The sequence below is a fragment of the Leopardus geoffroyi genome, chromosome A2 (genome assembly GCF_018350155.1).
Source record: "Leopardus geoffroyi isolate Oge1 chromosome A2, O.geoffroyi_Oge1_pat1.0, whole genome shotgun sequence".
In the NCBI taxonomy this organism is placed as follows: Eukaryota; Metazoa; Chordata; class Mammalia; order Carnivora; family Felidae; genus Leopardus; species Leopardus geoffroyi.
The window spans coordinates 20,830,617-20,851,018 of NC_059331.1; the positions used below are offsets into that span (position 1 = coordinate 20,830,617).

The 20,402-nt window shown below is 47.2% G+C and overlaps 1 protein-coding gene across 1 annotated transcript; it reads left to right on the forward strand.

The window, feature by feature from the left end:
- Positions 1-80: 80 nt before the first annotated feature.
- Positions 81-14,323, forward strand: ALAS1 (5'-aminolevulinate synthase 1). The gene is made up of 11 exons (XM_045493026.1): positions 81-232; positions 1,220-1,439; positions 4,156-4,383; positions 5,182-5,331; positions 5,748-5,970; positions 7,380-7,564; positions 8,120-8,299; positions 8,652-8,816; positions 11,334-11,602; positions 12,280-12,442; positions 14,015-14,323. Exons 1-11 carry the CDS (start codon positions 83-85, stop codon positions 14,173-14,175), a joined length of 2,094 nt encoding a protein of 697 aa, XP_045348982.1. The 5' UTR covers positions 81-82; the 3' UTR covers positions 14,176-14,323.
- The last annotated feature ends 6,079 nt before the right edge of the window (positions 14,324-20,402 follow it).

Consider the following 20,402-nt stretch of genomic DNA (forward strand, 5'->3'; position numbering starts at 1 on the left):
AGCCCACGTAGGGGCCCCGCCCTTCCTACGCTAAGAGCTCGACGCGGTACGCCTGCGCGGAGGAAGTCCACGCCCATGGCGCATGCGCGGCGCTCACTCTGGCTGTATATTAGGGCGACGCCGCTCGCGGCCTGAGGGTTCCCGCGGACAAGGGCAACGGTTTGGTTCTGCTTGGCCTGGGTGTCTGCCGCCTCCGCCACAGCCGCCGCCGCCTCTGCAGTCCCCCGCGCAGGTGAGGGCCCGCGCTTTGGGTACGGCGCCGGGCAAGGAAGTCCTCGCGTGTCTTGCCAGCCCGCGCCCCGCTCTCCCGGACGTTGGGACCCCATCCCCCACAGCACCCATCACCTGCCTGCTCGGGGTCAGCGTTCATCTCCCAGATTCTTAGCCCATTGGGCTGCCTCAGTGTACCCTATTCAGCTCCCTCCTTACATTTCCTATTTAGCTGGCCGCTTCTTTAGAATTCCTTTCTCATACTCTTTCCGTTATTCTCGAGCCCTCAACCCCCGGATAACCTCTGACCTCTCCCCGCCCGGGACTACGATCTAACTCCAGACCCAACACCCTCGATTTTATAGTTCCTGCCTCTCCCCAGTTAGCCCCAACCGTACTTCCCCTCGTTTTCCTGCCCTTCTTTATGTCCCCTCCTTTCTCAGTTTAGTCGTGTTAGAGCTGTGGGGGATGACCTCAGGGAAATCCTTGCCTCTGGGACCCAGAGCCCAGCTGGGTGCCTTCCTGGGGTCTGGGGATGTGAGGACCAGGAGAAGTTTAGGATCCCTACGAGTCCTCTGCCTGGATGAATGACAGTGACTTCTTCCCTAGCCTCACTTCTCCACCTGGGTGTGTGCCAACGTGTTTTATCTGCACTGTGCATCTTCCTCTAGGAGCCTCTGACCTCCCAAACCTGTTCCTGACTTGTCCCTTGTTGTCTCAGCCCCTTGGTGGTTAATCATCGGTATTTACTTCACTTGGTAAAGTTGCTTTGCAGGTGCTTTTGTGTAGAGCTGGGGAATGAAAGGAGAAGTTGGTGACCTGGGTAGAGTATGGTCACCACTAATTAGTTGAGTCCCACATGAATGCTGTCCTTAGACATTATTATGTGAGACTTGTTATATCCCAGGGTACCCTTGCTATAAACTGTGGGCAACACCTGAACCCAATGACCTTGCAATAGTATTTGCCTGATTATTAAGTGTTGATGTCACTCATTGTCTTTCTATAGGATCAGTGCACCCTCTCGGACATGGAGACTGTTGTTCGCCGCTGCCCATTCTTATCCAGAGTGCCTCAGGCCTTTCTGCAGAAGGCAGGCAAATCTCTGTTGTTCTATGCCCAAAACTGCCCTAAGATGATGGAAGTTGGGGCCAAGCCAGCCCCTCGGGCCCTGTCCACCTCAACAGTACACTGCCAGCAGGTCAAAGAAACCCCTCCGGCTAATGAGAGTAAGTGTCATTGGCAATAAAGTAGGAGGTGGCAGTGTTAGCATTCATCACTAGACTAGAAGCACTTCTAGTCCACAGCGGTGATGGGGGCACAGTAACAGAGGGAGTTACTCTGTGTCAGGCTTGATTCTTTGCATGGACTATCTCACGGTTGGCATCCTAACCCTGCAAGTATGCACTTTTAGTTTACCCATCTGGAAAGGTGAGACGGTGGCCAGTGTGCATCTTACAGGTTATGGGTTGTATTCGATGTCTGTTGGAGTTTTAGTGTTCATAAGTACCTCATTCACATAAATATAAAGTTGGGATGTTCCAGTTCAACCTTTCCTTCATTAAATATTTGGCTCTTTGGCTTTTTTTTTTTTAAATAGGCTTTATTTTTTAGAGCAGTTTTAGGTTTGCAGCAAAATTGAGTGGAAGCTTTTGGCTTTTAAAGTTGTAACTTTTTTCTTTTCTAAATTATTTTTTTTATTGTGGTAAAATGCACCTAACATAAAACTTAACCATTTCTTACCAACTGTAGGTACAGTTCAGCGGTGTTAAGTACATTCGTATGTTTTTAAATTTTTTTTAAGCTTATTTATTTTGAGAGAGACAGAAACAGCGAGAGCAGGGGAAGGGCAGAGAGAGAGAGAGACAGAGAGAATCCCAAGCAGGCTCCACACTGTCAGTGCAGAGCCCAACCACCATCCAATTTCCAGAGCTCTTCAGCATCCCGAACTGAAACTCTGTGCTCATTCAACACTAACTCCCCCCCCCACCGCCCCCCGCAAATACCATTCTACTTTCTGTTTCTGAATTTGACTGCTCTAGAAGCCTCACATAAATGGAATCATAGAATTCATTAAAGTAGTGATTTTTTTAATACATGTATCTTTATTTTATGTATGAATCTTTAAATTTTTTTAATGTTTATTTATTTTTGAGAGAGGCAGACATGAAGCAGACTCCAGGCTCTGAGCTGTCAGCACAGAGCCTGACATGAGGCTCGAATTCACGAACCGTGAGATCATGACCTGAGCCGAAGTCGGACGCTTAACTGACTGAGCCACCCAGACGCCCCTAAATTTTGTTTTTAATAAAGAGATCAGAGTTGGATGTAGTTTTTCCCTGGCTCTACCAGGAGAGGATGTGGCTTTTCAGGTTTCACTTAATCCTAGAGAATAATTTACCTTGTAAACTCTGTTAGATGTGTTCTCTGGATGTGTTTCTTGTAAGAAAGGAGTGGTTTTTTTTTTTGTTTTTTTGTTTTTTTTTGTAAGCAGAAAGGATATAATCCTGTGTAGGATTTCTTTTCCTCTTTACTCTTTTAGGAGTTAGTTATGTGTTTTTCCTGAATAGTCAAGATCCTCTTTTACTATTCTGTCCCTAGTACAGAGGAAGTTGAGTAAAACGTGGCTTGTTCGCTTGATAGACGTTGCAGCCATTGCAAGTGATATTCACAGGCTATTTTGATCTTTATAATGAAAAGGGCAAAATAAGCAAGCACATGCAGAATAAGTAAAACTGTTTTTTAAACTTGCACATATGTAAAAAATATGTTTTTAAAAAAACATAATTTACTAAGATGCCTGCAATGGTTATGTTTTGAATGATAGAATGCTTTTTTTCTAGATTTCCCACAGTGAATGTGTATTACTTTTATAATGAATGACATGGACTTCAAAGCAATTTTTTGATTTTATAGAAAATTTTAATGAAAACTGCATTGAGACATCTTACCAAGTTGTAGAAGTTAGCCTCTGACTCACAGTATTCCAGGAAGATGCAGAATAAGACTTTACTAGAAGGAAGGTGAATGAGTTTGCTTCAGGGGAAAGGAGAGTCATTGTGAGTAGAAGCACAGTTACCAGCCAACTGTGTTAAGTCAGTGAACTAGTTTGATGCATTTAGATGAGCTAGTAGATGCTGTGTATGTGATATCCGTGTGGTTTTTTATTGGCATATACTAATACTTTGAATTCTGTTAGACAAAAATGTAAAGAGTTCACTTTTAGCCTAATTTCTTTTGTTAAGAAGAAAATCAGTAGTTTGTATGTTAAGCAACAGCAAGCCTTTTTGTCAAGAACGTGTTTTGAAAATATAAGCAGAGAGGGGCACCTGGGTGGATCAGTCAGTTGAGTGTCTGACTTCAGCTCAGGTCATGATCTCGGGTTTGTGAGTTCAGGCCCCACGTCAGGCTCTGGACTGACAGCATGGAGCCTGCAGCCTGCTTCAGATTCTCTGTCTCCCTCTCTCTGCACCTCTCCTGCTTGTTCGTGCTCTCTCCTCAAAAATAAACATTAAAAAAATTAAAATATATATATAAGCAGAGAAAAAATTCTATGAACATTTCTCCTTACCTTCAAGAGTGTGTCCCCTCCTGAAATATGTTGTGTGTCGTTAGGGTAGATTTACTGAAATCCATCTCAAGAACTGTTGGCTGTCTAAAACTAGAAAATACTACTTTTGGTGGATTTATAAGGGAAAAATACTGTGGGTTTGAAAGGTAACTGGATCATGCCAATTAACTCCTCACAGGCACATTGATTCCAGTGAGGCAGATGAGAAAACGGTTCAATTAGCAGAATCTAATAAAAGTCAACTTGTGCCTAAAATGTGGGGGTAGAGTAAGTATAAAACTTCTCTGTGAGGCAATAAGAGAAAGAAACAAGGGGCTTTCTTGCGTGTTGTGCAACCAGATCTGATGCTTCAGTTTTTCCATTTCACCCCCCAGAGGACAAAACTGCCAAAGTCGAGGGTCAGCAGGTTCCTGATGGATCCCAGCAGACTCCAGATGGCACACAGATTCCGTCTGGACATCCCTCCCTTGCCACAAGCCAGGGCACTGCGAGCAAATGCCCTTTCCTGGCAGCCCAGATGAGCCAGAAGGGCAGCAGCGTCTTCTGCAAAGCCAGTCTAGAGCTTCAGGAGGATGTGCAGGAAATGCATGCCGTGAGGAAAGGTAAACAGATGACTGGAACCATTAGGAGGAGTACAGAGGTCCTTTTGGTTCTTTTGATCCTCCAGATTTATGTATGAGCTCTTATTAGGGTAGTATTTGTATAGAAACTTCCTCTTTTAGGGCCAAGGAAGAAGGTCATCAAGATAGGAGTCCGAGGACCATATGACAAAATGTGGGACTTTCTTCCTGGTGTGTGTGTAGGATATGACTACCTTTTATAGTAACTGCTTCATTTCTGAAAATACCCTGATGGTGTAAGCTGTTACAAAACTGCCCTTTCTTTCTTTCCTGCTATCTGGTGGGATAAAAGGTAAAAAAATAATACTGCAATAATTGATGGTCTTAGGACTCCCAAGCTGTGTGTCTTACTGATGGTGATTAAGAGGCAACCTTAATTCCAGTTGTGGCTATGTCCACAGAGCACCCAAGGTCCCCAGAAAACCTCACCAGCAGAAATGACGCATATGGCTGGAATTGTTTTCCGTGAAGAAAATTGAGATTAGGGTTGGGTGGAGTGGGAAGGTGGGGAAGGCATGCCAACCGGCTAGAAAGCTTTGGACTTTAATGTTTATTAAAGCTGTCTGGTAGCTCTGAAAACAAAAGAAAACAACACCAGGTGTTGACCATTAAAATAAAAGGGAGGGAGAAAACTTCATACACTCAGTTACTACTAACTTTGGTTATGATCAGTTTTTTTTGGTGAACTAGACAGTAATTCACTTTTGACAATATTTTGACAATTCAATATTGTGAACTCAATAGAATGTTGGTTCCCTTCACTTGTTACTTTTGTTACAGAGGTTGCCCAAACCTCAGTGAACCCCAGTGTGATTAGTGTGAAGACCGACAGTGGGGAGCCAAGTGGGTTGCTGAAGAACTTCCAGGATATCATGCGAAAGCAAAGACCAGAAAGAGTATCCCATCTTCTTCAAGATAACTTGCCAAAATGTACGTCTCATCATTATTTGCCTGATGCAGGAGAGGGTTTTTAACGTAAACATACATTAGATTAAATACAAGATTGCATGGTGAGTTGTGGATTAAAAGCTATGTGTTTTGCTTGATACAAGTAGGTGTTCTTGGCCATAGTAAATACAAATCCTGTTGGTAACCTGCCTTCTGTCCCTTAATACCTACCTTTCTGTGCCCTAGCCCTGTATTAAACAGTTGACATACACAGTCTCATTTGAAAGCTTCACAATCTCAAGATGAGGATGTCATGTAACTTCCCCACATGAGTACTTCATTAATTTGTCCAGAATCTCCCTGCCATTAGATGACCAAGCTGGGGTTGGAACCCAGGTCTTTTGCCAAAGCCCAGATGTGCTTCCTAACCATCAGACTGTCCCATCTTTGGTTTTTAGCTGTTTCCACTTTTCAATATGATCGTTTCTTTGAGAAGAAAATTGATGAGAAAAAAAATGACCATACCTATCGAGTTTTTAAAACTGTGAACCGGAGGGCACACATCTTTCCCATGGCGGATGACTATTCGGACTCTCTCATCACCAAAAAGCAGGTGTCGGTCTGGTGTAGCAATGACTACCTAGGAATGAGTCGCCATCCACGAGTGTGTGGGGCAGTCATGTAAGTAGCCCTCAGCTTTCAGATACCGCTGAAATTGCCAATTATTTGGCAAGACATTGATGATTTAGAGGGATTGGATCTTTTATGGGGGGAATATTTAGCAGCTGAAAGTGTACCATAGCAAAATACTATTCTCAGCCTTTGAAAATATCTACAGATTACTTTTTTTAATTAAAAAAATTTTTTTTAATGTTTATTTATTTTTGAGAGAGAGAGGGCAAGTGGGGGAAGAGAGCAGAGAGACACAGAATCCCAAGCAGGCTTCACACTGTCAGTGCAGAGCCCGATGTGGGGCTTGAAGCCACGAACCGTGAGATCATGACCTGAACCAAAACTAAGAGGCGCTTAACTGATTGACCCACCCAGGCGCCCCTCTGCGGATTACTTTTAAAAGAACTCGAGCGCACAAGTAGTTGGTAGAGCCCCTTTGTGTATGAGGGTTCAAGTTTATTGGCTCATTGACTGCTCCTGTCTATTCACCCACTACCACTCCTTAAGTGAGTGTGCCTTTAACACCAGGCAGCCTTGCACAGAGGCATCCCTGCTGAAACTTCGGATGGAGAGCTATAAATCTAGCAGCACTGGAGGAAAAGCTACTTCAAAAAGACATTTAAAAAGATGGTAGATCCTGGGGCGCCTGGGTGGCGCAGTCGGTTGAGCGCCCGACTTCAGCCAGGTCACGATCTCGCGGTCCGTGAGTTCGAGCCCCGCGTCGGGCTCTGGGCTGATGGCTCAGAGCCTGGAGCCTATTTCCGATTCTGTGTCTCCCTCTCTCTCTGCCCCTCCCCCGTTCATGCTCTGTCTCTCTCTGTCCCAAAAATAAATAAACGTTGAAAAAAAAAATTAAAAAAAAAAAAAAAAAAAGATGGTAGATCCTGTCATTCATGTTCTTTAGGAGGTTTGCCTGGCTGAGGACACTTGAGAGAGTTGCTTGTCAAAGTCTCCAAGGAGGCTTGCTAAAGAGAGTCCAGTCTGAGGTGTGTTGGTAGATAAATCCTAACATTATGTGACTGGTTTTCGGAGGGTTTAGGTTCAGGTAACCGCCATCCAGGATGTCCATGTAGCGACTGATGTGTTTGGAGAGAAGGGTATTTGTCAGAATAAAGAAGCCTTAGTAAATTAACTCAGCTAATACTAAGTACTTAGTTGATTGATAAACGAACACTTGTTTTTGATCCCTGGAGTTATCCTCAGGGTATCATCATCCTGGTGTTGACATCAAATGCCACCTAGTCTGAAGATGAAGTCAGTTGAAACTTCTGGCTCCTGGTTTCACCATGAGAGAGTGCTAGATCAATGTAAAGTTCAGTATCCTAGCTCCTAGGGAGAGGAATGATGCACATAGTGTTCAGAACCATGAGATTTATTTTCTGCTCCCTCCCCAATTTTTTTTTTTCTTCAAATAAAAGGGACACTTTGAAACAACATGGTGCTGGAGCAGGTGGTACTAGAAATATTTCAGGAACTAGTAAATTCCATGTGGACCTGGAGCAGGAGCTGGCTGATTTACATGGGAAAGATGCAGCACTCTTGTTTTCCTCCTGCTTTGTGGCCAACGACTCGACCCTGTTCACTCTGGCTAGGATGATGCCGGGTAAGGAAGCCTGTCATGGGTGCCTTAGAGTTTTTTGAGTGTCCTAGTAATAGCAGGGATATTGACAACAAAGAGGGCTTACCAAAAACAGTTAAGAGCAGTGATAGTATCTGGGAGCATTTTTCCTTGAATTGAGCATCAAGTGCTCACTGCACATGAAAAGTTCCAGCAGCAAATGATACTAATGAAGAAGCAGATTTGAAGGGCTGTCCTTAAGCTAATTGCTTCAAATGTGTGTTGTATGCTAGGAAAATCCTTTGGAGAATTCTGTTAATCATTGGTAGTTATCTTTTGATAAAGTTTGGAATGAGGTGGCCAGATTTAAGAGCAGATTGGTTGTCTGCCCAGTGGTTATTCTATTCTACACCTATGGGCCTTCTCAAAAGAGAAGCACTAGTTCATGGTTTTCCCAGGAAGAAACTGGCAAGCAGTGTCTTTCCTACTGGGCAAAGCAGCACTTTCAGGGCAAAGTCTGTTGTCCCTGACTGTCTAGGAAATAATTTGTCTTTGGTGCAGATGGCTTGATAAATAGTGAGGTTTTTTGTATCCTGTTAGGCTGTGAGATTTACTCTGATTCTGGGAACCATGCCTCCATGATCCAAGGGATTCGGAACAGCCGAGTGCCAAAGTACATCTTCCGCCACAATGACGTCAGCCACCTCAGAGAACTGTTACAAAGATCTGACCCCTCGGTCCCCAAGATTGTCGCCTTTGAAACCGTCCACTCAATGGATGGTAAGTCTAAGTAGAGGCCAGTCTGAAATTCACTTAAATGAAAAACAAGCTGGGCCTGGACTCTTTAAATAAAGTGTAATGTTTATTTTGTTTTTGCAGTTTCTTTTCATTCTGCTAGGAATTCGTATTTGGTGGACATTGTATAGGTTTGAGGGAACGTAGGTTTTTTTTATTCTGGCTTTTACTAAGCTCTGAGAACCTTAGATAAACTAGAAACGGGGAAATTCATTGTCTTTCCCAGTATTAAAAATGATATCTTTAGAACATAAGCTGTTTTGTTCTGACTGACTCTTACCAAGCAGAAATTTGTGAAGTAGCAAGCTCTTCAAGGCAGTCTGTGTTCTTTCCTCAGGGGCAGTGTGCCCACTGGAAGAGCTATGTGATGTGGCGCATGAGTTTGGAGCAATCACCTTTGTGGATGAGGTCCATGCCGTGGGACTGTATGGGGCTCGAGGTGGAGGGATTGGTGATCGTGACGGAGTTATGCCCAAAATGGACATCATTTCTGGAACGCTTGGTATGTATACTCTGCACATTCTGTAATCTGCACTAAAGTTATATTTTCCTGGGGCTCCTGGGTGGCTCAGTCAGTTAAGCATCGCTCAGGTCATGATCTTGTGGTTTGTGAGTTCGAGCCCCGCATCGGGCTCCACACTGACAGTGCACAGCCTGCTAGGCATTCTCTCTCTCCTCTCTCTGCCCCTCTTTCTCTCTCAAAAAGAAATAAACTTTAAAATAATTTTTAAAAATAAAGTTGTATCTTCCTATCAAGGCCCCAGGACTAACTGGGGTCAGGTGAAGAGACAGTGTGATAGCCACTGGGCCACTGGGCCACTTTCTGGATGAGTTTGTATATTCTCTGTGGTGGCACAGCTTAGCAGAATCCCTTGAATCGTGGAGGCATGATTCCCAGAATTAAATCTCACAGCCTAATATGACAAATACCATTTGTTGCCATCCGAGCTCATTCCAAACATAGTTGCGGTTCTAGCTACATGGCAACAGCGTTTACTCTCTGTACTTCAGATTGTTCCATTATATTGAAGAATCCTAGCCATGTTTTAGAGCATTTGTTGGGACCTACGGGTTCAGGTGTGTGAAGCACTGAGCTCTGTGCCCACTACATGGAGACCATTGCAGTTCACTCTGGCTACTCTGTATCTGCTCCTCCTAGGTGAGAAGCATTATCTCATGGGGCTGGCCGCTGTAGCCATGTTGCCTGCTGGCCATAAATCCCATCTGCATAGCTCCCTGGCTGTGTAACCTGGAGCTGCACCTCAGTTTCCTTACCGATACAGGTTTCCCCACTACCTGAAAGTGGAGTGTCCCTTTGAAACGTTTCGTAAGACAAGATGGCATAAAGCAAAGACACAGGTGCTCACAGACGCAGATCAAAGCTCTGGTGGCCTGACGCTGGGGTGCCGCCTGTGCTTCCCGGGGATAGGGCTGGGCAGGGCCACTTTCGTTGCTTGGGGTACGCGGTGCCAAACACTGGCGGCTATTTTCACCTTCCACTTTTTCTCATAAAAGTGAAAGCCCTCTCAGATTTCTTCCGGTGAGTGAAAACCAAGTACTAATGTAGGTCTTTCATAAAAGCAAAGTGGCATAACAACTTTTGAAAAGTAGGGACACCTGTATAAGGGAGCTAACAAGCCCTACCTCAGTTTTTGTGGAGAAGATAAGTAAACAGTTGCAAGCAATTACCATAGACCTTCTCTTTGCCTATGAGGAGTCTAAGATGAAAATGTGACCTGTAAAACTCTGAAGATTTCAAAAGTTAGTAAGGCAGGGGGGGCTCCTGGGTGGCTCAGTCGGTTAAGCGTCTGACTTTGGCTCAGGTCATGATCTCACGGTTTGTGGGTTTGAGCCCCACATCAGGCTCTATGCTGACAGCTTAGAGCCTGGAGCCTGCTTCAAATTATCTGTCTCCCTCTCTCTCTGGCCCTTCCCTCTCAAGCTCTGTCTCTCTCTCTCTCTCTCTCAAAAGTAAATAAACATTTAAAAAAAAAAAAAAAAAGGCAGTTGGAGACCCGTGTAGCACTCTGCTGAAATGCCAGTTTACAGCCTGCATTAAGGAAGGGCGGGCCTAAAAGAGTGTCCACCAGCACTGTCTAGGGGCTGAGAACCTTGGGCAAACCAGGAGAGGTCAGGGGTCTCAGGGTAGAGCCCCTGCCAGGAGAAGAGCACTTGTTCGTATGTCCTAATTACAGCAACCATTTTCTTTCAAAGAGCTCTTGTGATGCGGGCTTTGTGAAGGTGTAGTCATTGTGAGCTGGAACAGACTGGAGAGAGAAATTTTCCACTGTAAGAGCTTACACCAACCCAGCCCTGTGTGGGGTTCAAGCAGGAATGTTAATTACAGAACACAATGTTAACATCTAGAAGGACTCTTCTCGAGCCCTTAATCCTGAAACTTGAGCTACAGATTATACAAAGGGATTTGAGGAGAATCAAAAAGTGAGGTGGGCCCTAAATCAACCCTAACAGGTTCTGAGTTTTCATTTTTCTCTGGGCGATGCTGCTTGTCAGAGTTCAGTGTTTACTTAGGTAGGAGACCATTCTGGTCACACCAAAACAGTTCATGTCTTAGCTGGGTTACATTCTAGCCTCCGGGGGAATGCTCACGGCGAGAGGACATTACCAGCAGCACGATTCTGATCCTGTCCCAGAGAGCATGCACCACGTACCATGTACAACGTGGGAGGTGGCGCCCTGCCCACTGGGGGAGCAGCCAGTCCGGGTGGGAAGAGACACAGTGGCATGCTCTTCAGGCGCACGGGATGGGTCTCTCAGTGCTAGGCCTGCTGTGGAGACCTGTCCTTTGATCCTAGTCAGATACCAGCATGGCCATGTGAATTAGGGGAGGACCCTTTCATAACCTCCTCAACTTTCTCCCTTTCAGAAATCGGTGGACATCCCTTTACTTTATAGTCTTAGGGCACATTGAGGAGACAAAGATGCTCTAAGGCTGGGCAGCGTCTTGCTGGTACATTTAGGGGCAGTTGCTATAGTAAATGTGTCTGTCTCCTCCTAGGCAAAGCTTTTGGCTGTGTTGGAGGGTACATCGCCAGCACAAGTTCTCTGATCGACACGGTACGGTCCTATGCAGCTGGCTTCATCTTCACCACCTCCCTGCCGCCCATGCTGCTGGCTGGAGCCCTGGAGTCTGTGCGGATCCTGAAGAGTGCTGAGGGGCGGGCGCTTCGCCGCCAGCACCAACGCAACGTCAAGCTCATGAGGCAGATGCTCATGGACGCAGGCCTCCCGGTTGTCCACTGCCCCAGTCACATCATCCCTGTCCGGGTAATGACCTGTCTGTGACTGGACTTGCTGGGGGCTGTGCCTCTGCACATGACGTGTGAGATGTTCTGTTTCGTGCCTTCTTGAAGTTGTGGGAGGCAGGGGGGCTGCTGGGCCAGGGGGCTGTAGTCAGTGGCCCTGTGCTCGTTGCTGCCTTTGGCTGACTTCACAGTGAAAATGAAGGCTTTGAACCCAGCAGGCTAGAGCAGAGGTTCCTTCTCCGCAACACTGGCCTTAAAAGGGTAAACACAAAGCTTCTGTCTGAAAAGTCCCGGGAGCCTAAATTTGGCTCGCTTTGAAGTATGGCTTTTTATTCAGTTAATTTTGAAATAGGTCTTGCCCTTTCCACTGTAAATAGTAGCCTGTTGGTGTCACAGTTGAATTAGTAGAATTAATACAGCTAGTACAATCAAAGCTGCTTCATTCCCACGGTATGCACATCCCTGGATAGGAGAATTAGCTGGCATCAACTGAAGTTGAAGCTTGGGAGGGAGATCAGTGTGAAATTGGCTTCTTATGTGGTTTCCATCCCCCGGACCATACTAAGCACAGCTGGGCCCTTTAAGTTGCAGGCTTGCACTGCTGCTCGAGCCTGAGCCTCCTGAGTGCCGTGTGCATTAGAATTGCTGCTAAGAGGCAGTCCATGCTGTTGTGACCTTACCTTCTGTTGTCAAACTTAGGTTGCAGATGCCGCAAAAAACACTGAAGTGTGTGATGAACTAATGAGCAGACATAACATCTATGTCCAAGCAATCAATTACCCCACGGTGCCCCGGGGGGAGGAGCTCCTACGGATCGCCCCGACTCCTCACCACACACCGCAGATGATGAACTACTTCCTTGGTGAGTACCTGGAGAGTGCCGGGACCTCCTCACTGGAGAGTAGCATAAAGCTGTCTTTGTGGTATGTATAATCGAAGCCCTTCAAAGGCATTCAGAACTGTTTCTTTCTCCAGGTAATTAAGAATGCTCTCAGATGGTATAAAACTGTAAAAGACATTTGTTTGATTCACTTTAAGGGGTATACGCCTGCTTTTAGAAGCTCTGAGGGAGCCTGCTCATCCACCCACCGTTTCCATTGCCCCCTTGTCAGGGTGACTCAAAGATGCACGGTGACGGCTGGGGAGTAGAGAGAGGCCTCTGAAGGCTTTAGTCTGCCCTGGCCCTCTGGGGCTCGGCCTGGGGCTTCGATTCCCCTGAGGTGCAGTCCCTGAAGCAACCCCCCCCCCCCGCCCCAACACCTTCTGATAAGCGTAATTGTTCAGTGTTTTATACTGCTTGTGGTTCTGTACAACGCAACTCAGCACCCCCATGTCCAACCTGAAGGCAGAGATCCAGGAGCTGCTTTCAGCCACAGGTTGCTTCTGCCTCCTGAGCCTCCTCAGGTGGTCCTGCTTGCCTTAAAACCGCATTATTGAGATATAATTTACATACCACAAATTTCACCCTTTTAAAGTACACAGTTCTGGGGGTCTTAGGTCCATCATGATGCTGTGCAACCGTCACCACTATCTGATTCCAGGACCTTTTCATCACCCTGGAGAGAAACCCCATACCCATGAGCAGCCATGCCGTCCCCTTTCCCCAGCCTCTGTCAGCTGCTGACCCCTTTCCGCCTCTGTGGATTTGCCCATGCTTTACATTTCACATAACTGGCATCATACCCTACATAGGTTCTTTATGCCTGACTTCTTTACAGCACAGTGTTTTCAGGGTTCACCTGTGTCGTAGCCTGAATCCTCACTTTCTTTTTATACCAAATAATCTTTTGTATGGACGTACACATTGTGTTTATCCATCAGTTGATGGACATTTAGGTTGTTTCTGCTTTTTGACTGTTATGAAAATAATGCCTCTGGCAACGTTTGTGTTTGACTTTTTTTTTTTTTAATGTTTATTTTTGAGAGAGAGAGAGACAGAGTGCGAGCAGGGGAGGGTCAGAGAGAGAGGGGGACACAGAATCTGAAGCAGGCTTCCGGCTCCCGAGTTGTCAGCACAGAGCCCGATGTGGGGCTCGAACTCACGAGCCATGAGATCATGGCCTGAGCTGAAGTCAGATGCTTAACTGACTGAGCCACCCGGGCGCCCCAGTGTTTGACTTTTTGTGTAGGCCAATGTTTGCATTTCTCTTGCATGCATACTCCCTTCAATTTTTTTTTTTTTTTTTTTTTTTTTTTTACATTTATTTATTTTTGAGAGAGTGAGACAAAGTGAGAGCGGGGGAGGGGCAGAGAGAGGGAGACACAGACAGGATCGGAAGCAGGCTCCAGGCTCTGAGCTGTCAGCACAGAGCCCGACGCGGGGCTCAAACCCACAGACCATGAGATCATGACCTGAACCGAAGTCGGACGCTCAACCAACTGAGCCACCCAGGCGCCCCACTCCCTTCAATTTTTAAAAACTTTTTCCTCACAGAGAATCTGCTGGCCACGTGGAAGAGAGTGGGTCTGGAACTCAAGCCACATTCCTCAGCCGAGTGCAACTTCTGCAGGAGGCCACTGCATTTTGAAGTGATGAGTGAAAGAGAGAAATCCTACTTCTCCGGCATGAGCAAGTTGGTATCTGCCCAGGCCTGAGTGTGTCGTGACCTCAGTTACTCACTGAACCCCAGGCCGTGTCATATCCACATAGTCTCCAGAGTTGTCTTTATATGTGAATTAAATTATATTAAATTTTAATCTATAGTAAAAGCACAGTCCTGAAAATAAATTCTTGTTTAAGTGACGGGTCCTGTTACTGGCTGCTGAATCAGAAAAATCATTTTTCTTCATGCCTTTCAACTTGGTCTGTATTGCTGAGATATGTGAAATGATGGACATGTCCTGGTCCTCTGGTAGTGACTGCGGACCCGGCTGGGGTGGCAGACCCTCCTGCTCGGCATGAACCCAACTTTGTCTTCACTGCCCACTGCCACCCCAGCCCTGCAGCTGAGGGGCCCTGAGCAGGCCAGGCCCCGTGGTGGCCATTTCACTCCAGTTCCTCCCCTCGAATTGTGGTCCTGCCACAGTGGTTTCCCTCCCTGCTTTCCCTTCTCAGCTACTGCCTTGGCCTCAGGCTTCCCTGTGAAAGTAGGGCAGTCAGAAGGGAACTGCTTGTCTGTCCCCACTGCGTCCTCCAGCCCTTCTGCCCTCTATACCTGTGATTGTGTCCCTTGCAGAGACAGTGCACGTGTCCGTGCTTCTCTGTCTGACTCCTGCTTTTTTTTCTGGGTCCTATGGTTTCTAGCACCTTCCTACAACCACCTCTAACCTCCTCAGTCATGAGGTCATGAATTTGTTCCCATTGGCATACAGCAGGCTTTGTCACCCACCCACTAAATAAGCCAGCTCTCCCTTAGTCTAGACCCCCTTTGGGCTACTGCCCGTCCCCTCTGTTCTGCCTCTTTCCTGATCAGCTGCCTCACTTGGTCCTCTGTCCTGCGCCTGCGGAGGCTACTTTTTTTTTTTTTTTTTTTTTTTTTTAGCCACATTTTGTCTCTATCTTACCAAATCCAGTGTTTTTCCTTTCATTGGCTCTCCCAGTGGTCTTTGCGGTGTCTGTCCTTGGCCTTTTCACAGCTTCCTTCTCTGACCTGTGCTACTAGCCTCTCCTGAACACTGAACTCTCTCACGAACTGGTCCCTTTTTGAATGTTGGGCACCCACCAGCCTCATCTCTAATTGCACTTAGCGCTTCCCTCACGCCATGTGATCTCTCCCATCACCTCCCAGGTGTTTGAACACCTCAAACCACACAGGTCCAGAGGGCACCTCGGCCTGCCCACTCCTCTGCCTTCTCTTGCCTGGTCTTCCAGCATCTACCCACTTACTTTGGTCCCTCATGGAGAAGTCCGCTATCTTTTCTCACACAAGACTGTTGGCAAAGTCCTATAAATTCTAACATACGTGTCAGGCTAGCCCACTTCCTGTCACCTCTGCTACTGTGATCCCAGGTGTGCCATCATCCTGGCATCTGCCCCAACCTTGACCCCACACGGTAGCCTGAGAGAGCTTTTAAAATTATAAAGTGTATTATGTCCCTCCCCTGCAGAGAACTTTCCTGGGCCTTCCAGTGGCACTAGGATTAAATTCCAGCTTGTTCACACAAGCTAACCATATTCTCTGCGGTCGGGATCCCATCCCACCTCCATTCTCGATTTGTTCACTCTGCTTCATGCGTTGATGCACTCTCCTAGGCCTCAGACCTCCCAGGTGCGCTCCAGCTTCTGGGCCTTGCTGTTAGCCATCCGGATTTTTCTAGCCTGGATCATGGCGTGGCTGCCTCTCTTTACATAGGTCAAGAGTCCTGAGGAGACCTTTCCTGAGCCCCGGGATAAGGCAACCGAGCCCCTCTAGTGTTCTCACTGTCACTTGACCTATTGTGCTCCCCTTCCAAGCACTGGTCACTACCCGCAATGACTTTCCCCTGTTGATCATGTGCTCTGTCTCCTCACTTGTATATCCCCAGTGCCCAGCACAGTACCTGACACACAGCAGGCACTGAGCAAGTGTGTGTTGAATGAAAGGGGGTTTTCTTCACTGTAGCTGTCGTAATAAAACACCCCAGACACCAGGAGACATCCATTTCTCACAGTTCTGGAGGCTGGGAAGGTCAAGATCAAGGTGCTAACAGATTCAGTTCCTGGTGAGAGCCCTCTTCTTGGCTTGCAGACTATTCTCTTCTTGCCATAAATTCACATGACCTTTTCTCAGAATGTGCAGAGAGAGGTCTCCTTCTTCCTCTTTCTCTCAGGCCACTAATCCCACCATGAGGGCCTCACTACATAACCGAATCTAATTATTTTCCAAAGGCCTGCACCTCCAAATGTCACCACACTGGGGTCAGGGCTCTAGTACATGAATTCAGAGAGTACACATTCAGCCCATACCAAATCTACTTCACTGGAAAACATAGGTGAGCTGAAAGAACCCCAAGCAGCTGGAGGACAAAGACCATGCCCGGCCTTGCTCCCCTCTCTTACCTCTAGAAGGGCAGCTGTGGCTCTCTCCTCCCTGGAGACAGTTGTACTGGCATTCCTGCCTGGGGCGCACCCTTCTCCAGGACTGGCCCTAGAGAGAGGGGCTGAGTTCTGGTCCCATCAAATAAAGCCACACATCTAGGCAGCCGCTGGGCACGATGGGAGGCAACATCACCTCGCAACCACCACACAGTTCCTTTCTGCTCAGGAAACATGTCTCACTTGCTTTCCCAGCCCTGTTCCCACATGAGCGGCTGGGCTTTCCCATTGTCCGCCCCCCAACTCACCCCGTGTTCCCACGCCGGGAACTCCCTCCACCTCTTTTCCTCCCAGTGTGACTTGTTCCTCCAGCCTGGGTAATGTTTCTCTCTGAATACTTAGCAAGACTTCCCTTCCTTCTCATAATACCCAGAGCCAGCTGGGTCAACGAGATTGGTCACCTTCCTTCTCTCCTCACTGCTACTCGGGGTTATGAGAACAAAGGATGGTGGTACCATCTGCAGGAAGTGGATGGGATTCATGAACTGCTTAAAAATGAGAAGCTGGGCTTCTAACAGGGTCTTGAGTGTAGAAATGTGTGATATCATAGAAATTTTCCAAGAATATGGAGACGTCAGGAGCATTACAGTATCCTTGAGGGAAAAGATAGTTGTCGTCGTTGAGCTGAGTTGTTGTCGTTGAGTTGTCATTTCCAATCTTGGCGGGGAGAATTTCCTTACATTTAAGTTTTCCTCTATCAGATTTCCCTAAGTCTTGTGCCCAGACCTCTGTTTGTCTAGTAATCACTGCCCCATGACAGCAAAAAGCACAGGAGGCAACACCAGGGTCCTGCTCCCAGCTTCCTGTGCCCCTGATTCAATCACATCCGCCTCCGAAACCCGTTCAGTGCTCCAGGTGGAGAGTCAGTCTCTGGGTACAGAGATGAAAAAGCAAAGCCACATCAGCATGAGCCCCTTACCTAATAATGATGACTGGGGGCTGCTAGGTTTCTCAGACCTTCACACACGTTAGCACCAAGCCTTCTAACAGCCTGCAGAGTAACCCCGGCCACCCCTATTTACAGATGAGCAAACTGAGGCTCCAAAGGGGAGGTCGCCCACTGCCCAAGATAATCCAAATGGCAGAGCCAGTACTTAGCCCAGGTGAGCTGACTTGAGTGCCACTCTTCCCCAGCCTTACGGAGCCAGGCCACAGCTGGTGCTCACGCTCCATGTCCAGCAGTGCAGAAGAGAGGGCCTGGAGCCAGCCACGGGTGCCCTTCTTGAACACAGCGCCATGGCAGTCCCTCTCAGCAGTCCCACCCGAGCCCAGGACTTGGGATAATGGAGCTCTGTCCCTTCTGATCCTGGAGACAACATTAGAACTTTTTTCTGTAGGTTGAACCTAGGGCCATGTATCTTCAGACTCACTTAAGCCAACAGTCATTCTCATAGCCCCCATGCTTCATCTCTAAAATGCTCTTCTGAATCTGAGGCCCCAAAAGAACCAGAACTGTGAGCATGAGGTAGGTGGGTACATGAAGGTTCCGTCTGGGAACTGCCTGAGGGCAGACTCAGCTGTCCTGAGATATAGGCAAATAGTGTCCCCTGCATGCAAAACATGGGGCCCTGGATTGGGCCCTGCTTCCCGCTCCTAGGTGTGGCCGGAACAGCCTAAGAGCTGTTTGGCAAGGGCCTCCCCTAGACTCCAGCCTGAGTGAAAGTTCTTGTTCTCTTTTCTCCCCAGGCACAGGCCAAGGAAGTACATGGGGCCATGCCATTCCTTCTGCCTGCTCCTCCAGAAGCTGAGAGGCCCTCTCAAGAGGCAGGATAGAGCCCATGTGGGACTTTTTTTTTTTTTAAGTTTATTTATTTTGAGAGAGAGTAGTGGGGGGGGGGGGGTAGGGGAAGAGAGAGAGGGAGAGAGAGAATCCCAAGCAGGCTCCGTGTTGTCAGCATGAAGCCCAATGCAGGGCTTGAATCCCACAAAAACAGTGAGATCATAACCTGAGCCGAAAACAAGAGTCAGATGCTTAACTGTTTAACTGACTGAGCGACCCAGGCTCTCCTATGCGGGACTTCTGACTGGTGGATCAGACCTTTCTGTCTTTCCAGCTGGAAAGCAGGTAACAGAGACCACCAGCCTGCCATAGGAGCCCCTGTGCCCAAGTCAGAAAAAGGAAGGTGGCCCATATTTCTTTCCCAATTATGCCCTGGAGCGGGGGGCAAAAGCAGCACCCCACCCCCTGACCCCAGGGCTGCCCACAATCAGGCTGCAAGACCGGCCAAGACTGTGGCCAGCTCCAGTCTTCCACCCTAAGAGTCCTGGAGCAACTGGGCTGGCCTCCAACTGTCCCGAGCCAGCCAAACTGCTTCCGCTCTGCTGCCACCCCAGGTCCCAGCTCCAACTTTCTGGCTGTACATGTCTCTTCTCCTCAAAAGGTAGGCTCAGCTGTGGGGACAGTGAAGCAGCAACCCAGGACAAAGCAACCTCCAAGGCTCCAGGCCTGACATGACCCACAACTCCCCACACGCTTGAGTGCAGACTCTATCAGTCTGTCTCCAAACACTGGTCATTGGTGCTTCGAGCAATGTCTGGAACCCTACACTGGATATCAAAACTAGAAATGCACATACATACTTCACCCTCATCGGATGTGGCTGTGTCTCCCACCTAAATGCAATCAGCTGTGAAAGGCAAGGGCAGGGAAGGCAGGCCCACTTTTGTAGCCAGGTTGTGGCTCACCCAGGTGTCCCTTTGATGTCAGAACAGAGACCCAGCATGCACTCTAGGTGAAAACAGAAGGGGACTGGCTGTGAGCTCACTCTAGAATCTTCTGTGGCTCCCAGCTCCTTGCTTTGGGGAACTACCCAAGGGCCTCTCCCCAGCCTGGGCCAGCCTCTTAGGCACAGCACAGGCATGGCCACCAGAGGGCACAAATGTCCCTCTGAACTCCCGACAAAGCTTTCCCCCTTGGCTTGGGAATGAATGCTCCCCAGGGCTGCTGCTTCTCAGGACTTTGCCAGGGGGCAGAAATGAAGCAGGTCTGCGGCACCCAGGTGGCTCAGTCAGTTAAGCATCAGACTTTGGTCATGATCTCGTGGTGCTCCTTCACGATCTCATGGCGCTTCAGATCCTCTGTCCCCCTCTCTCTCTGCCCCTCCCCCACTCCCTTCCCCCACTCCCAACCCCTCTTGTGCTCTCCCTCTCTCAAAAGTAAATAAACTTTAAATATATAAGTATAATATATAAGTATATATTATAGTTATATACTTATAAGTATATAATATCTAATATATAAGTATACTTATATATTATACTTATTACATAAGTATAATATATATACATATATATTTAATTTGTATTTATTTTTATATTATTTAGTCATATATTATATTTTATATTTATAAAATATATTTTATATATTATATTTTATATATTTTATAATTATTATTTATTATTTATATTTATTATTATTATGTATTTATATATATTTTATATATTTATACATTTTATATTATTTAATTATATATTAAGTTGTCTGCCTTCAAGCCATTTTCAGTCCTGCAGGTGTGGGAGACAGATCCTGAGACCAATATACAACAGAGAGGTACTGACCCAGCCTGGGGACAGCAGGACACTTGGGGAGGGGTTAAAAGGGGCAGGAGACCCAGCCTGCTTTCCAGACCAAGCAGCTGCCCTTAGCAGCTTCCCTCCCCTGCAGACCTGTGTCCTGTGGGCCCTCCCTTTTTCTCCTTTCAATTTCTCTCAAATCACCTCTTGTCCCTCCTCACTTTAGGAAGGAAAGCCTGGCGAATTCTCCCTTCTTTCCTCCCACTCACACCTTCAGTGAGCTCAGGGTTAGCCG